This window comes from Aythya ferina (genome assembly GCF_964211825.1).
Source record: "Aythya ferina genome assembly, chromosome: 2".
NCBI lineage: Eukaryota > Metazoa > Chordata > Aves > Anseriformes > Anatidae > Aythya > Aythya ferina.
In genome coordinates this window covers 111,384,468-111,401,335 of record NC_140297.1, presented here as the reverse complement: position 1 = coordinate 111,401,335, position 16,868 = coordinate 111,384,468, and the positions used below count along the sequence as shown (strand labels likewise).

Here is a 16,868-nt window from a genome sequence, read left to right as displayed (position 1 = left end):
TATTACCATGATGATTTTGGGGTGCTTTTCTTTTTGGAGGCTGATTTTTAATCCATGTATTCAGTAGTGTCCTATAAACTATTTATGCTGGAAGGACTTCTTCCCAGAGCAATGCTTGAGCTGTTCCCTCAGTCACAGCTCTAAAGGATCCTTGGAGTCCTTTTTAATGGATTGTTACTGCTATCAAGAAGAGGTGTCAGTTCTCCTCTTAGCTGTGCACTGCACCTCACCTTTTACAGTTTTCTGGTGCTCGTTTAGCCTTCCACTAGATCATTTTTAATTTGCTAAGTAGTAGAAAGCAGGTTCACCCAAAAGAGCTCTTTTTTGATGCCCAGTTAGCTGGTTTGCAGAAAGGCAAACCAGCCTTTCTGCAAACCAGCTAACTGGGCATCAAAAAATGTGCACTGGATTTGGTGTGAGGGAGGGAGTGCAGGAAGTTGCAGAAGGCGACGTAAAGGAGCAAGGCCTGCTTTTTAATGGCAGTAAGCAGTTGGATCTGCTCAGCTGCTGGTGAAGCTTCAGCCTCAGTGTCTCCCTGAGCAAAAGGCAGTATGAACAGGATGATTCTGGTAGCCAGCTAAATCCCGCCTTCAAAATGTTGAAGGTATCCTAGCAGAAGTTAAGTTCACTTTGAGAGCGTCTGCTCCATTTCACTTGAGCTTGCAACGCTTGGAGTCAAAAATACACAATGCAATACATAAATAGGTCCTCAGACTGTCTTGACTGGTATTTTCCAAAATCATCTTCCTAAAGGTAGTAATATACTATTGAGAAGGCAATAAAGCTGGTAATAATTGAAGAAAGACTTTGTTGCTGTTGTCTTTTCCTCAAGATGTAATGGAGATGTCCATATATGATAGGTGTTAACACTTGCTCTGCAAGTACCTGCAAGTATATTTTACCAGAACTCAAAAAGGTAACTTTGGGAGTTTCTTCTGTTTCCAAAGAAGTTTATTTTGTTTTTCCCATCACCAAGGTCTTAAAGCCTGAGATCAGTTTTCTAACTTTGCTCACGTAGCCATCCAAAAAAATACAGTGGTATCTTTGATTCTTTCCTACCTTCAAGTAAGAACAGAACATGTATGTGATATTTTCATGAAGTTAGATCGAATCTTCATGTAATCGCTATTGAAAATGTATCACTTAGGAATTTTGTGCTATGTTCTTAAACGTCCTAAATTAATCCAAGCTGTGCTCTATCCAAATGTCAAATGTTTTGTTTATTTGTTATTTGTTTCTTCAAACTAGAAACTTGAAATTTCATCTGGTCTGTTGAGACCCCTCAGTCAGGACCCTAACTGCTTTGCAGCTTACATTTTCATTCCTGGTGATTGTAGCCCCATAGTTCTAGCAGTGTCTTTTCTGTGAAGAGATAGTTGGAATGATTTCAGACCTTCTTTTAAGCTCTGAAATCGAACTGTTGCTGCAACTCGGATGAAATTGCCCTCTACAAACACTTTTTAAGATACCAAAACCTTCCTAGCACGAATGATTCCTTTTGCCATTTGGGAAGAGGATATAGCAAATACAAATGGAGGTTTCTGATGGGTTGTAGCCTAATAGCATAAATACTCTTACGTTATTTCCTGAGGGTGATTAATGTGTTGTGTTCTTCTTTTCTTCCAAACAGGAGCAACTTCATATATGGCTCATACTTAAGTAAAGAAGAAATTGCTTTCTCCGACCCCACTCCTGATGGAAAACTCTTTGCGACGCAGTACTGTGGCACCGGCCAGTTCCTAGTATACAACTTCCTCAATGGACAGCATCAGACTTAACTGCTTCTGAAGGAATTCCCTTTTTATCAGGAGACTTCTGCCAAAATGTACTGAATTGGTGCAGACCTTATGCAGAAGCCAGGGCCATTTTTCTTACCGTGAACTCAGGACTGGTAACAACCAAAAGGTTGTACTATTTTATTAAAATTGTAAACAATGCAGTAATAGGCTAACTTTGTTTTTTTAAAAGAAAGATATTTTATTAACTTTTACAGAAGTTTGATTGTATTTTATCTAGTTAGTCATGTTTACATGCAGCAGAAAATTGTTCATAGTGGACTGTAAACTAAAATGCAAAGACTATAGTCTCACTGATGAGTACCTGCTGAAGTTCTTAACGTGGTGATATACCAGTGCTTAAACACCGCGGGCGGGTGAGGCAGCAGAGTCCAAGCCTGAGCTCCTGGCATGCATCCTGCGCACGGCCGGGCGTAAGGGCAGCCTGGGTGATGGCTGCGGGGAAACTCGTTTTACCTCCCGTCTCCTGCAGAGGTGGAATGAAACCCCCACGGAGCAGTGTGCTCTTGGTGTCCCTGCAAGTGCTGTACTGAGTATATACCTCTGTTAGCGGACTTCACTTGGATACTTGTCGCTCCTTCATAAAGCTCTCCTCTTTTAAAGGGTTTGTATGTTGAAAAACTGCTGTGGCCTTTCTTGATCTGTACATAATGTAGATAGATTGAAAATAAAATTCTTGATAGCTTTTTCTAAAGTTACTCTGTATTGATACCGAGTGTGAATGAATCTTCGGTGTGTTTTATACTTTCGTTTCTGTGAGAGATTACCTTAGCAGCTAAAGGCAGCTGCTGGGCGTTTGGAAGTGCTCCTTGGAAAGCAGCCACTGCATCTCACCTGCTTGGGACCGGAATCACCTGACTGACAACGCGTTTGCATTGCATGCTTACGGTCAGTTCCCAGCAGCTCTGGCTCAGTAGCAACCTGCTATGAGGTAAGATGGGAGGTAGTAGTAAGTTCATACTTGAAAAATGGCTTAAAAACCCTGCTGTGGGATGGGTAAGATTCAGGTGAAATTTAAACATTTGTGTTTTTTTAATTTTGGAACTCTAAGATCACAGGTACCCAGCCTGAAAAATCCGTAGGACTGGCAGGATGCTGAACTAACCTTTTTGTAACAAGTAACACTCAGTGTAGCACTATGCTGTGAGTTTCTCCGGTATAAGCACTACGTTTTAAGGCATTTAAAAAAAAAAAACAACAACAACATAAACTTTGTCTGGTGCAAACAGTTAAAATAGAGGCAGTCTTAAATGGTAACTTAATATATTCAAATTTAATGAAAGCACATTATAAACATACCATAGCCACAACTTCAGACAGTTTCAGTTCATAAACAATAACATGAGGTAGACTGACTAGTGAAGCTAAATTCACCAAGTTTTTGGTTAAGAAAACTTTACACTAGGAAAGCAACGTTTTGAACCCTCCTCCAAAAGTCACAAAAAGCAATTACATAAGTTAAGCAAAAAGCATTTGAATATGATTCTTTAAATCTTAGTTTACATTCAAATTTAACCTGCGAATAGACAGTAACATCTACAGGAAAAATATAATGCTGGCCAATTTAATACATTCATAAGAATGGCCTTGATGGTGAGGCTTAAACCGAAAAAGGAATAACGATAACCCAGATGTCAAATAACAGTATCCTTTCCAGGAATTCACAGGCAACAAGTTAAGTTTTCAACCGGCCAGGCCTACAGGGTTTGAGCTTCTTAGTATCTATCCTCTTTTCCATTATAAAGCTCCTTGCTTCTGCATGGCAGAGAGAGAGGTAAGGAAACTGGTTTACTGTTCCTCGGTAAAGGAAGGCAAATACGCTGACGTTCTGACTTCGTGCTCAACCTTCAGGACAATTTTGCACTGTCTCACCAGAGGGCTAACTTGCCAGAGTAGTCTCAGCACCTGGACTTTTAAGAACTTAGTGCAAACATCAAATACACAAACAAAAGGGAACCTTTTCCTGACGGCTCAGTACCTCACGCTTCACACTGAGACTCGGGGTGTCCTGCAGCCCTTCTGGCAAAACCAGAAACACTGGAACGCAGTCAGCTGCGTACCAAAAGCTTCGAGAAGCATCGTGTGCATTCCTACATCTTCCAAGTGTTAAATATAAGGCAGGTTGTGTCTGAAGGAAAATATAAGTGTACAGAACTGGGTTGTTCACGTGAAATTTGCCAAATGTACAGCATCAGAGTGAAGCTACATTAACACATTTATATGCAACCCATTTTCCTTTAGCCTCAGTCTAATACATGTTGTTTTTCCCATTTGTAAACACCTTTTCACCAGATAAAGAAGTTGCTCAATTGACACTATGTGTTTAAAAAAAAATGCAGCTTTGGCAAGTCCTTCTCCAATGAGTTGTAGGTCAAGGATAAAGCAAGATGTGTTAGGTTTGGGGGGATTAGATGAACGTACCTGAACCTCTTCTAAAAACATGCTGCACTTTTTAATAAATGGGGTTATGATGTGCAGGGATATTTTTATTTTGGAAAGATCTGGAAACACCAATCGGTTAACTGCACGAGGAAAACAGCGTACTGGTGTGCTTCAACCCTGAAAGCCGAATCGTACCGCGCTGCATTCTTTCTGGAGCAGCTCGCAGGCCACAGCCACTATGCACAGGGGTCAACCAAACGAGGGGCTGGCGGTGCTAGGCGGGGGTTGCTTCTGGACAGAATCTCTCCTGAGCAGCCCCAGCTCCTCAGGATTTCCCCCCTAAGCTGTTGTACGCGCTGCTCTCATTCAGTTGGACTCTTCTTTTCTCTCCCCAGTGCAGCCCCGGCACTGCTGCCCTCCTGGCACCTGAATCACCTACGGCTGTGAACAGACAGACCTGATCTTACACCTGCAGCCAGCTGGAGCTGCGTGAGGACACCGAGCAAGCCAAGGTACTTAGCGGGTGAAGTAACGCTGCTGGGAGCACCTGTGTGCACGGTGCCTGCCACGCCTCTGCTGATTTGTTCAGGTTTAAGTAGTAAACTTAGAACACCTGTGGAAATTTTGCCAAAGACAGTTTCAATACATACACAATTACAAATCTTCAACTAACACTGCACAGAGAACAAGACTATTCCTTTTAATACAAATACCTACGTTACATTGTAGTTTCAAACCCCTGAGTATTCCCGTACCGAAGTACAGAGCTGAAGAGAAACAGCGGGCTCTCCTCCACGTATCTTCAATAAATCCCATATGCTGCGCTGAGTTTCTTGTAACACATTCAAGCTAGCAGCTGCGGAAAGCAGCCTCTTCCCCTAGCTCAGCTGAAGGTAAAGAGAATTCTTCATTGACCAAATCACGTCCTCTTCCTAGATCCTACGCCTCGGCTGGCGGTGTGATTAGTGCCAGCGGTTGGGACTGATGAGAACATAACACGAATCCATGATCCTTCAAATCGTAACTGCTGTGGTAATTTTATACCTAGGAATAAAGCCTACTTTAGAATTTTGGGGAATCCTTTAGAGAAGTCTAGATAAATATTGGTTGCACTTTGCTCCACAGTGATTGTACTTTTTTTTTTTTAAAAAAAAGTTCTTTTTTTCTTTGTTATCGGTGTCTTATCGAAGCTTATATATGGCGTCCAGTAAGAAAATAGAGCGGTTTGTCATCGCTGCTGTTAGCAGTTTGAAACTCATCCCGGAGGCGGAACTGCCACTCGTCCTCCAGCTCCAAGCGGACTATCGTCTGCCGTAGCGAGCTTCTGTCTTGACATATGACGCACAGCGTGGCACCTTCAATGGAAAAGCACGTTAGATCCTCGGTACAATAACAACTGTCTTTTCTCAATTCATTGCCCTAGGCAGTGTAAGTACAAGGCGTTAGTATCAACTGTAGCAGAGCGCATGATGTCACTTTATAATAACATAATGAACGTGATTTATCAAAGCTTAGCTAAGGTTCAATTGCCTGCGCTTACTACTAAAGGGGCAGCATTTTACACTCCAAAAATAAACAATCCATCTGCTGCTTCTGAAAACAATGTCAGCAGCAACCGCAAATGGAGCTGCTTAATGAACCTGCTTGTTCTTCTAACTGTTCCCTTTTCCTCCGTGCTACCGCTTCACAGGCAAGCAAGGCAACGAGGCTGTGCAGCAGGGCAAGGTGATTACCTTTCAGAAACCTGAACCGCTTGAGGAGGTCCGCGCCCACAAAAGAGTCACAGAGATAGAGCAGAAGTCCGCTGAAAAACACCCCTTCGCAGTTGACGTTGACCGAGTGCGGGCGGGAGCTAACGTAGCATATCGCCACCTGGAACAGAAGGGGAAAAGAAAGGCAGCCCGTCTCCATTAGCAAACGTTAGTTAACTAATTACACGGGCACTGAAACTAGCAAAGCACCAGCTCCTTTGTGCAGCCGCGTGTCTTTTGCTGGCCGCAGTGGCCAGCCAAGTGGTTGCCACCACTGGGACTCTCCCGCGTTTCAGTGCCGTGACGCTTCCTGTACTGAAGGGTTTCTCCTCTGCCTTGCCACTGACCTCCGTGAAACAGGCCAGAAAAAAACTCGTGTTGGGCTTTCCCTCTGCTTCAGACCCTGTTCAAACTGACTGAAGGGTTCAAAAATTACATCTGCCTATCTATAGATACACTTGCAAAAATAATAAAAAAAGTTTCCCTAGAAGCCCATTTCACAAAAAGAAGAGCCTGTAAATAAATGGAGAGAAGCACTGCACAGAAAGAGCTTCGTCCATCAGTGAAGCGAGCTACCAGAAGAGTCGCATCAGAAACTCTCAGCCAGAACAAGCTTGTTGCAAGGATAAAGCAAGCACAGATGATAAAATGCTGTAAAAATACGGGTGTGACAGTGATCTGAAAACTTCTGTGGGTAGCTGTACAGAAAGCTACAGAGCACACCCAGTTTTGTCACAGCAAAACAGCATCACTTCAGGACTTTTGCTCTACGTGAAATATTATTTACGTAAGATGGACGTGCTCCCTCCCTCTGGTCTCTGCCCGCACCACCCAGCGAGGAGGTTTTACTGCCAGCCCCCCAGAGCTCCTTCAAGCTCAAACACCAGAGATGTTTTACATCAGCATCTTCAAACTTTACCCGTGGTGCTGGGGGTTCACAAAAGGGGGTTTTCAACCTAAAGAACGAGTCGCAGTGAAGATTGGTGTTTACCGGTCCCCGTTACCCCTGTGTGTTTTGTACCTCGAGCCCGATGTTCAGGTAGCAGTCAATGGCCAGCACCGGGTTCTTGAAGTTGTGAACGGCCTTGGGGAAGAGTTTGTACGTCGCGTGCTGAAGGAACTTCTCCAGGAGGAACTGCGATGGGGCTGCCAACAAGGTATGCTCACTGTCCGGGGCACAGACGTACTGAAGAGGCATTATTGGTGCCAGGCTGTCCGAAACCTGCAACAAAACCAAGGAGAGCAACTTTTAACCCCCCCTCTAAGTGCATCTTCTCTGCAGGAGTTCATCCAGTTAGGGAAGGGGTCACCATGGCAGAGAAGCACCCACAGCTTATCCGGGCAGCCTGTGCCAGTGCCTCACCACCCTCTGAGTGAAAAATTTCTTCCTAATGCCTAATCTAAACCTCGCCTCTTTTAGTTTAAAACTGTTTTAGTGTAAAACCATTAATAGATCAGGAGGATTGTTGTTAAAAATTTATAATTAGCCATGTATTTATTATTTTCTATTTAGGTGGCAGCCCTACCACAGATTATAAATGTTAGATTTCAAATAAGCCCTAAATAAACATAAAGGGCTAAAAAATTCATTCTTTCTAAGGTAACCAGGTCCTGACTTTACCCTCAGTGTAGGGGGGAGCACACACATACACTCACCATGATTTTAGGCTTAACGATGAAGTCCTTTTGTCCTCCAACCTGGATATGTTTCTTCATGACACTGAAGTTGTTGAAGCGACAGATGAGCAGGCCACTGCTGTTGGTCCTCAGATTAAAATCTACATCTTCACAGAAATACCTGGACATTAAACACAAGTTGACTAAACCAGCTGTGCTGCTGCTGGGAGTAAGCCAGCTTTCACACAGCCTCAGCTAAAATGCATCAGAGCTGGCCTAGCAGTGATTTCTGGAGACAGTGCGATACGGTTCCTGTACAAATTCTCTGCACAGCGCCTAAGAACCATTTCCTCAGCGTGTTCCCGGTGTAGGAAAGCGGTTTCAGGTAATCCAAAGACAAAACAAATCTTCACTTTTCAGCATGCCTGCAGGTTTCTTCCTCGTAGCAAGCTTGGCCATGCCTCTCACCCTCGTCATGTACTGGCACCGAGCACTTCGTCCCCTCCCTTTTGTTTTCCCTTCTCTTTTTTATTTATTTTTTTTTCCCTGTATTTTAAAGTTGACATATTTTAGAGCGCTGCAGTGTCCAGCCTCCAGAGAAACGGGCTTGGACAAATATTTGGCTGCGGGAGACAGAGCAGCAGAGACCTAACGCGTACCCTGCGTTACTTCAGATGTGACGGTCCTGTCTGTGGGCTGACTCCCATCTCATGATTCAGCCAGGCAGAGAACATGACATCAAGCGCTCTGCAAGCCATGCCAGACCCTGGCTTGCACTGGCTGGCTGCAGCTCCTCGCTCAAATACACGGGCTCCCTGAAAATAGCAGCAGGAGATGCCCCAGGGCCAGAGAGGGGGTTTACTCCAAACTCACTTGGCCACGATCAGGGGGGACAGGGAATTGGATTTTGCCAGCCCAATGTCTGCGATGAGAATTAGAGGTAAAACCCCATGACAACAGTGGTTTATTTAAATGTTTTAGGATGGAGTTAGAAGGAGGAAGGGAAAAAAAGGAAGTTTATAGCGGAAAGTTAACTGTTCATCTCTTTAATTCCCAAACCAGGTGGCAACAGGGAGGAGAGGTGAGTGAAGTGCCAGGAATCCCTCCTCAGGGCACGTGGCGTAGCAGTGCTCAGCCTCTGCCTACACTCCTGCTCTCAGTCACACAGCAGGCTCCTGCCTCTTACAAAGGCTCCACACGCTTCCTGTGACTGCTGTCACTTTGGCCTCTTCCCTCTATTATTGCTCTCCTCCTCATTTATTTTTTTCTCCTGAAGCTTTTCTTCTTTGATCCCTGCCCCTTCAGTCCTCTGCAGCCCTCCCTTGCCTCGCCTCACGGTCTCCCTCTGGCAGCTCTTTTGGTGCAGCGCGCACCGCTGTGCTGTGATCATGTACCTCAGCCCGGACCCTCTGATTTATCCCCAAAGCATTTAGAAAACGCAGTGACAAGCTGCTCGTCACGCCACCCCCTTTCAGCACCAGCACGTCTTGCCTACCTGTTCAGATCATATTGCACATTCTGGGTCAGGTCTATGTTGAGCAGTATAAAGTCACGCACGTGGCACCTGGAGAACGGAGCCTTCGTGCTCCTGGCATTCAGCTTGCTGTTCCACTTCTGCACGCCCAGTATTGCATAGTGAACGATTTTGGGGGTGGCTTCCATGTGCTGGAGAACACTCTTCAAGGAGACGTTCTTACTGGTACCCTCAGGCTCCAGGGACTGGCTGCAAAACGTAATCATACAACATACAAAGCTGGCTGATTATGCTTATAGAACACGTGCCATATATAAGTGCTTCTGTGTGTGAATATATCTATATATTTGTATAATTAATGGAATGTATATACAGGTCCAAGAAAGTCCATTAGCAATCATTACTGTTTATTCTCCGTGCTGTAAAATATATAAACAAACACAGACTTTAAACAGCAGCCAATTCATCTTATCCCCTCAATTTACTCCTCCGAGGAAAACGGGCTCTTCAGCAGAATCAGGTCTTGTGCAGCAGTGTAGAAAAGGAAAAGGAATCACCTCGTGCAGCATTTCTGGAAGGCTGTTTTTTCGGTAATGAACAGCACAAGCACTGAGAGCGACAGCTTAAAGCCTTCTGAAAAGCAGAAGCTTCCACAAAAAACCTTTCATTGGTAAACATAAATTGAATCAAACGAAACGAGGGAAGTAAAATACTGAGAAATCACCCCAAATAGTCACTGAAAGCGCGAGTGGCTTTCGGCACAGCTGTGCACAGGCAGAGGTTTGCTGACGATGCTCGCTGTGGGACACGGCCGTAAGGGCAGAGCCAGGTGGAAGCGTGTCACAGCGTTAGGTTGGACGACGGTGGCAAGCAGGACAAATCTGCAGCCTTCCCACTGCTCTGAGTGAGGGGCAGATGGTAGCAAGGAGAAGGATGTGTTTTTTGGCATTTTAGGGAATAGATCTAGTATCCAAGCGTGCTGTTCCTGGACTATTTAACTAGCAATTGAGTAGATAATGACTGCTGTGAGGCCTTTTGGATAGCCTGCCTGATGTTTCTGCATCCAAGTCACTGCCAAAAGCGGCTCTCTTAGCCGTATTTTGAGTGCACTCCCAGCAGTTCCAGCTGCCCTGCTTTCCCAGCTGTCTGGTCTTCCACTCGCTGTCGGATGCTACAGATGAGCCGGAGCTGCGGGTGCTGACTGGAGCGGTGCTGCTTTCCCTGCTGGGTCAGAGAAACTGCCCTGCGCTGGGTGGTGACTCACCTGGACTGTTCGTGGACGCTGTGGATGTTCCACAGCACGCAGGAATCATCCATGACCACAATGAAAGGCCACACACACTGGCGTTTGACCCCCAGCTCCTCCAAGCGGTTTCGCTCCAGCTCCAGGTTGTGGTAGGACAGCTCCTTAATCAGAAACCTGGCAGCACCTGAGGAAACACCGGAATGGGGACGGACAGAGAACTCGGTTTGACTTCATCGCTCTCTCTTCCCAAAGGAAGGCTACGCAATGAGCTGCAATCATTACCCTTTATGAACTTGGTGCTCAGAACATCTCAGTTTAAAAGGAAATCTAAATGGCCTCTTTTCAGTGTGACTGCAATCTAAAAGGCAAGCTATGAAGAAAAGCAGGCTTTTTAAGAGACTGCAGAAAGTGATGTAGTGGGCACTGAAAGAATAACTTGAATCAAAGAGTGTCTGAGATCTGAAAACTGAAGCTATTTAAAACTTCTCGCAGGAAGAACTCCAAAACTCCAGGAAAATGAAGTCCAAAGTTCAAGTCCCCAGTGTTCAGCTGCAGTTAATATTTAGCTTCAGCTAACAGAAAAAGAAAAATGTGTAAAACGTCTAGAATGAACATTCACACAGCAGGGCTGAGCAAAATGACCAAATACGGCCGAAAAGCCATCAGATTTTAAACTGAGAAGGCAGTGATCACTGCAAATATCCCCCCTATGTCCCTCGCAGCATTTCTTTCAAACCACCACATTCTGCACACAGCTTGCTGCTATTGCCACAGCACTGTGAAGCGTTTCACAAGGTGACCCGTGTTGCCCAGCACGGATGTTGGTGTTTTCACAGCACTGCCGGTGTCTCTTACCAACGCCAGCGTTGTTGAACATGCCAGGCAGGACGAGCATGATGTGGTTGGGCCAGTACTTGCGGTACAGCGGCATTTCGTACTCCTTGACCACCAGGAGGTGGAGGTGGCTGATGCCTTCCATGGCGTGGTAGAGGTTCAAGAGGCCATGTTCGTGGCGTCCGCTTGATGGAGTGAAGATTGGACTCTTGACTGCGTTCAAATTCTGCTAGAACAGGAGACATTTGGCCAACATTACATAAAAACCTGGTTATTCCTGACATGGGTTTTTATTTGTTATATATTCTGGTCTTGAACGTTATTGATCATTGCAACACGCCAGGACTGGGATACTAGGAAGACAAATAGGGACAATTCTCTTCAAAAACTCCAGTTCTAAGGAGAGTTAGGTAAGAATTATGCAAAGGACTAAGATGAAAGAAGGAAAAAATAAACCTGCCAACCACCACTGACTTGCAAACGTCTGTCAAGCTGACTGCACTCAGCGTATGCAGCCAGCAGATGGACGAGAGCAGCACACGCACCTTGTCAGAAACAAGTGGGAGCCGCATGCTTTCGAGATGTTTTCCTTGCTTGCTGAAGACAAAATGGTTCTCTTTGGACTTGGGGATTATAAAATGCAGTTGCACTTCTTCTCCTAGCATCGAGGATGAAAACGTGAACGCATGCAGGGTGGAGTCAGACACCTGTATAGAACAAAAAGAAGCGGGAGAAGGATTTGCAAGCAGGTAATCCAAAAGGAGCAGTTGGCAGCCTGCTCTTGCAGTCACAATACTGGCAGCCGCCATGAAAGAACATCCACAACGTTTTCTTTCAGTAGCTAACTTTATTATATTCTCATTTCCTCTCCCATAAGCTGCATTGTTTAGGCATGAAACTTGCCTCGCTATTACAACAGCCAGCCTTCTGTACCAGTAATGATCTTTGGCCCACCTGGGCTCTTCTGAAGGCTATCTGAGCTGGAAATTATTTGTCGGCATTTACAAGGAGAAATGAAATACACAGACACAAGGAAAGAAACCGTCCCAACAAATTTTCCCAGAAGATTCAAAGACACAGGTAACAGCGGGCTCTGCCTCCACAGCAGAGAGCTCTGCCATTCACAGGCAGCAGCAGCAGCACAGCCGCATTAGGGTGGTATTTGTCCTGTGGCAGCACTCTGGTAAGCAGCTAAGTAACCAAGGCAGACCCCGTTAACAAGGCTGTGAGGTATCTGGGTGAGCCTGAGTTTGCACAGTGCTGCACGGAGCCATGTACGTGGATACAAAGTGCCTGCGTATCTGGTAAGACTTCATCCTCGAGAGGCATGTGTCTTAGCTCAAGGTCAAACCATTTACTCTTAGCAGTCACCCCTCTATAATCTTTACTAAACAACCAAAATAATCAGCCTAAGTGTGGATGAAGAATATAAAGGGTTTTATTTAGGTTCTGCTAGAGCATTTCCGTATCTTTTCCCCTCCTCATTACCCAGTGACTCCCCTTTGGCTATCTAATTTCTCTGAGTTTAACTCTCCTAATTCTACATGCACAGCTCAGGCGTACAAGGGGATATTCATATTTATTACTCGTCACTGTGTTTGACAAAGATGTGTAAAGGGAACAAAGGAGTCCTTTGGGAGGATTTGCTTGTGTCAACACGCTGAATGAAGCACGAGGTTTCAAACAGATCTGCTGGGGCTGCTCTGCAGTACCTGACACTGTACAGTTCCAGGTCAGCCTGCTGGGTTAATAACAAGCTGTTGGGAAGGATTAGTAAGCAAGGAAAGAATGAACTGGGGTGAGAAACCTCCTAGCCAACCATTGCTGGTGGTTAATAATGTCTGAGCTATCAACCAGGAAAAATCTTACCTGCCAGCCTCCCGTGAGCACAGCTGTTTATTCTGGAGCTCAAAAGGATTACGAAACAGCTAAAAATGATCCTTTTTGTCCCGTGACTCGTAAGCTACTGTTGAGAAGCACGCACAACTACATGCAAAGGGAGGCAGAAGTAAGGCCTTCAAGCCTCCCATCAGAGGTGTGTGGATGGCTGGCATTTAGGAAAGACAAGCATCTCCCTCAATTTTACAGTCCTCTGCCACGAGACACTGTGAGCCCTGTGGGCAGGCTGAATAACGCTTTGGCTCGAGACAACTAGTCACAATATTCACCCTTTGTCAGAGGCAGCTGGAGAAGAGAACTGCTCGTGCAGAACGCAGCAGACACAGTTGATGCTCCAGGGTCTGTAGCTCAATATCTCCCCTGAGAATGGAAGAAATTAAACAGCTCCATCTCAGGGAAGGTGAAAGCATGAGTCCTGAGGCCAGAGCGGTATGCCTGGGGAGACCACAAGAAAAATCAAGGATGCGGTTTAGCCGTGGGCCTTGGCACCAACCTGTGCAGCAGGGTTCATGTCCATGTACTGATGGCACTGCTCGCAGTGGTGGAACGTGTTGTAGGCTGCGTATTTTGTCAGCATCATGGACACGGTCTCTCTTTTCTTCGCTTCCTCTGGTTTTGTTTCTTTGCTGGTTTCTGTAGAAGAAATGTTGTGAGTGATAGAAACCAGAGCCCGGGAGCCTGGCAACAACTGTAAAGAACAAATTGCTTTGTTCTGTATCGTTAGGAGATAAAAGGCTTGTTTAAGCTCACGTGTCTAGTCAAACCAACATAAAAATAATTTCTGAAGGAAAAGTATTCCTAGAAAATTCTCCTTTGGCTTACCTTGTTTCACTCTTGACAGTTGTTCTGTGTACACTGGGCTTATAGTTCTGTACTTGGGGTCGTGTACACTCAGGTCGAAAGGCATTTTACTGAAGGTCTCGATATCTGGCCAGTGGTCGTTGCTGGACTGAGTAATTTCACTGCTTTCCGTATGATCTGCAACAACACACTTGAGGTGAGCAGTACCAGGTACCCATTAAATGGTGTTTACGTGACGTTTGCTGATTTACAATTGCACAGGAGTTCCCAGAGGTGCACAAATACACGCACAAAAAGACATCTTTTAATGTCATAAGCATTATATCCCTGCCCATAGCAAGGGGGTTGGAAATAGATGATATCTTTAAGGCCCCTTCCAACTCAAACCTTTCTGTGAATATTGCCAAAATTCAAATTGCACTTGGCATAAAGACATTTCAAAGAAATGGCAATTTATTTGAATTGGAAACTGTGGGGTGAAGCAGCCTCTTTCTGCTCCGCTCTTCATCAAGCTACCGAGGCATAATTCACTCTGTGAATGATGTTATGTTTATACATGAAGTGCTCAGATGAACAGTTCTGTCCGTGCAGAAGGTACAGGCAGGTCTCCAGTCCCTCTGTGGATCCCTTTTTAAGACATGGAAAGGAGAGAACGGGGCAAACAAGAAGCAAAAGCATCCAAAGGCAGAAGGATGAAAGCAAGGAGAAAGAAGGTGCATAAGTTTATGAACTGATATGTATTATAAGCTGATAAAATATATGATAAAGGTGGTAAAAACACATTCTTGAGAATGGGATGCGACCAGCAAGGATCAGCTGGAACATTTTTGCTTCATCCAACAGAGCTAAGTCCAAGGTAGAGAATCAAGTCTCAGTAACGTGAACATGAGAAAACGCTGGCCAAAGGTGACAAGCTGGAGCTGGGACTGGAGCTTGAATATGAGCTGATTCCGTTTAAAATCAGAGGGAAAACCACACAAAAGCAGGGAGCTGAGGTTCCTGATTTCAGAAAGGCAAACTCAGACGAAACGAATGCTGGGTCTACACACAAGGACACGCTCACCCTGCCCAGACTGCCCCACAGGGCTGTGAGCCAGCTGCAGTTCAGAGGCTGTTACCTCACTGGCACTGCTCAAATTAACACGTGCCACGGATGAAGTGAGGCTCATTAATGTGTTCACAAAGACAAATCCTGAGAGAGCTGGCTCAGTAAGCCCACTAGACTGAGGACACCAGGGACTTGCCTGTGAGTGAGGCTTGGATTTCGTGCAATCCCGGCTGCCAAACCATCAGCAACCACCACACCGAGCAATGCAAGAACGCCGGGAGGTGTTCAGAGGCAAAAGGGACGCTAAGAATGAACAAAGTCCAAGAGGAATGGAAACAGCCCATCAGCAAATAAAGTTCTGACTCTCACACATCATCAAGTGCAAGATAAATAAATAAATAAAAAATAAAAATAAAAAAAGCTTTGCAAAATGTCAAGCTGAGGAAGACCTCAGAAAAGTGCATGGAAACAAATAAAAATTTTCTTGGCTATAGCAAATGCTTCACTGTAAGCTGAGATGGAAACACATCTCTAAAAGCTTGATACGCACTGAGAAGAATGAGAAAGAATAATCTCCATGCCACTTTCCTGAAAAAACAGGTGTTTGAAATCAGGTGCAAGCCTGATTTCAGTGCAAGAATAATGCAGATACCATCACCATTTCAGAGGAGATCTATGAAACTCTGCGTCCATTACTTTGACCTTCGTGTTATTCAAAACTTGGGGAGGATGAAGGAAATAAAGATGCTGAAGTAAATGAAAAAATGCAATAAAACTCAGCATGGGTTGGCCAAAGAAACACCACACTACTTTCATCACACAGATATAACATACCTATTTCTTTAAACAAAAAGCAATGCCCCACATCTTACCTCTTGGCAGGTAAAGTATTTGATATGATGCCGTACGACAAATTATTGGCACATTGGAAGAAAATGGAGACAATGAATGGTCTGCAAAGTTGATTAAACAGAAGATGGCAGCATGTAACATCATAAGCATTAAGGCAGATGGAGATTAGCAGCAAAGTTAGCAGAGATCAGCAGAGGGGCATAGTGCTGAATACTTTCCCTAATGTCACTGTCTCCAAAAAACACCACCCAACAACCACCATTGCCTTAAGTTTGCTGGTGACACAAATCTAGGAGTCACTGCCAATATAGGGAAGGACTAGAAGAGCATCCAGAAAGAATTCAATGCCCTCAAAAACGGTAGCAACAGCCACTGGATAACATTCATCAGAAAAAAATATGAGTCATAGGACTGAAATCAAGGACTAATAGCAAGCATTTCTGCAGTAGGCTGGGAGTCCCTCAGCTGGAAATGACTGAGGTGCAGAGGCACCCGCAAGGATCAGCATCAGTGAAATGGGAAAATGGAGAAGCCAAGTGGTTTCCCCAGTCGGGGGGTTTCCGTGGAGGCAGGGAAACACAGGAGCTGTAGCAGTCTGGGTTGGTTAAACGCCCCGCAGGGTCTCACATACAGCTCTGGTCAGCCAGGTACCAGAAGAATAAATTGCAAATGGATGTGCAGAGAGGAGGTACGAAACCGGTGAGAAGAATAATGAGCCTGTCATTTGCGAGGATCCTGCAAGCCGGCTCAGGCTATCTAGATGAAAGCCGAGAGGGAAGACGATTGCTGCATGGCTACATCACAGAAGCAAACATCAAAAAGGAGCAGAAGTATTTTGATTTAAAATAACACTGTTTTCCTTCTCCCCCAAAATGTTTACAATAGGGACAGGAGTATCTTTGGGTTGGGGAATCAAAAAAAAAATATTTTCAATCATCAGAGCGTTAGGGCTCTGGAAAAGCATTCCAGTAGAAGCTGTGGGAGCAACAAACCCACAACCCAAAACCCCAAGTAAACCCCATCTGCTCTTCTGACGCAGCTTCATGCATTCCTGAGAGGGGCGTGACACAGCTGCTGGGATCACAACAGACCAGACTGCATGGCACAGAATTGTTCATACTTTTTGATTTCATCCTAAGTTTCTGGGGAACTTTAGTTCAAGTAATGA

At 45.0% G+C, this 16,868-nt stretch overlaps 2 protein-coding genes across 16 annotated transcripts in view; one reads left to right on the top strand and one right to left on the bottom strand.

The window, feature by feature from the left end:
• ESCO1 (establishment of sister chromatid cohesion N-acetyltransferase 1) overlaps positions 1–2,494 on the top strand; it is a 33,269-nt gene extending 30,775 nt beyond the window's left edge. For all 6 annotated transcript variants that reach the window (XM_084509588.1, XM_084509583.1, XM_084509586.1 and 3 more), the window contains one exon: positions 1,631–2,494. In XM_084509588.1, coding sequence (XP_084365714.1) covers positions 1,631–1,778 — 148 coding nt within the window. In that variant the 3' untranslated portion in view covers positions 1,779–2,494. The remainder of the gene's footprint in view (positions 1–1,630) is intronic.
• Positions 2,495–3,042: 548 nt separating this feature from the next.
• Positions 3,043–16,868, bottom strand: part of GREB1L (GREB1 like retinoic acid receptor coactivator) — a 126,756-nt gene continuing 112,930 nt past the window's right edge. For all 10 annotated transcript variants that reach the window (XM_084509573.1, XM_084509581.1, XM_084509574.1 and 7 more), the window contains 10 exons: positions 13,822–13,977; positions 13,493–13,632; positions 11,646–11,807; positions 11,122–11,326; positions 10,285–10,450; positions 9,042–9,269; positions 7,586–7,727; positions 6,951–7,151; positions 5,912–6,050; positions 3,043–5,533 (listed from right to left, as the gene is read on the bottom strand). In XM_084509573.1, the coding sequence (XP_084365699.1) occupies positions 5,370–5,533; positions 5,912–6,050; positions 6,951–7,151; positions 7,586–7,727; positions 9,042–9,269; positions 10,285–10,450; positions 11,122–11,326; positions 11,646–11,807; positions 13,493–13,632; positions 13,822–13,977 (1,703 nt within the window). In that variant the 3' untranslated portion in view covers positions 3,043–5,369. The remainder of the gene's footprint in view (positions 5,534–5,911; positions 6,051–6,950; positions 7,152–7,585; positions 7,728–9,041; positions 9,270–10,284; positions 10,451–11,121; positions 11,327–11,645; positions 11,808–13,492; positions 13,633–13,821; positions 13,978–16,868) is intronic.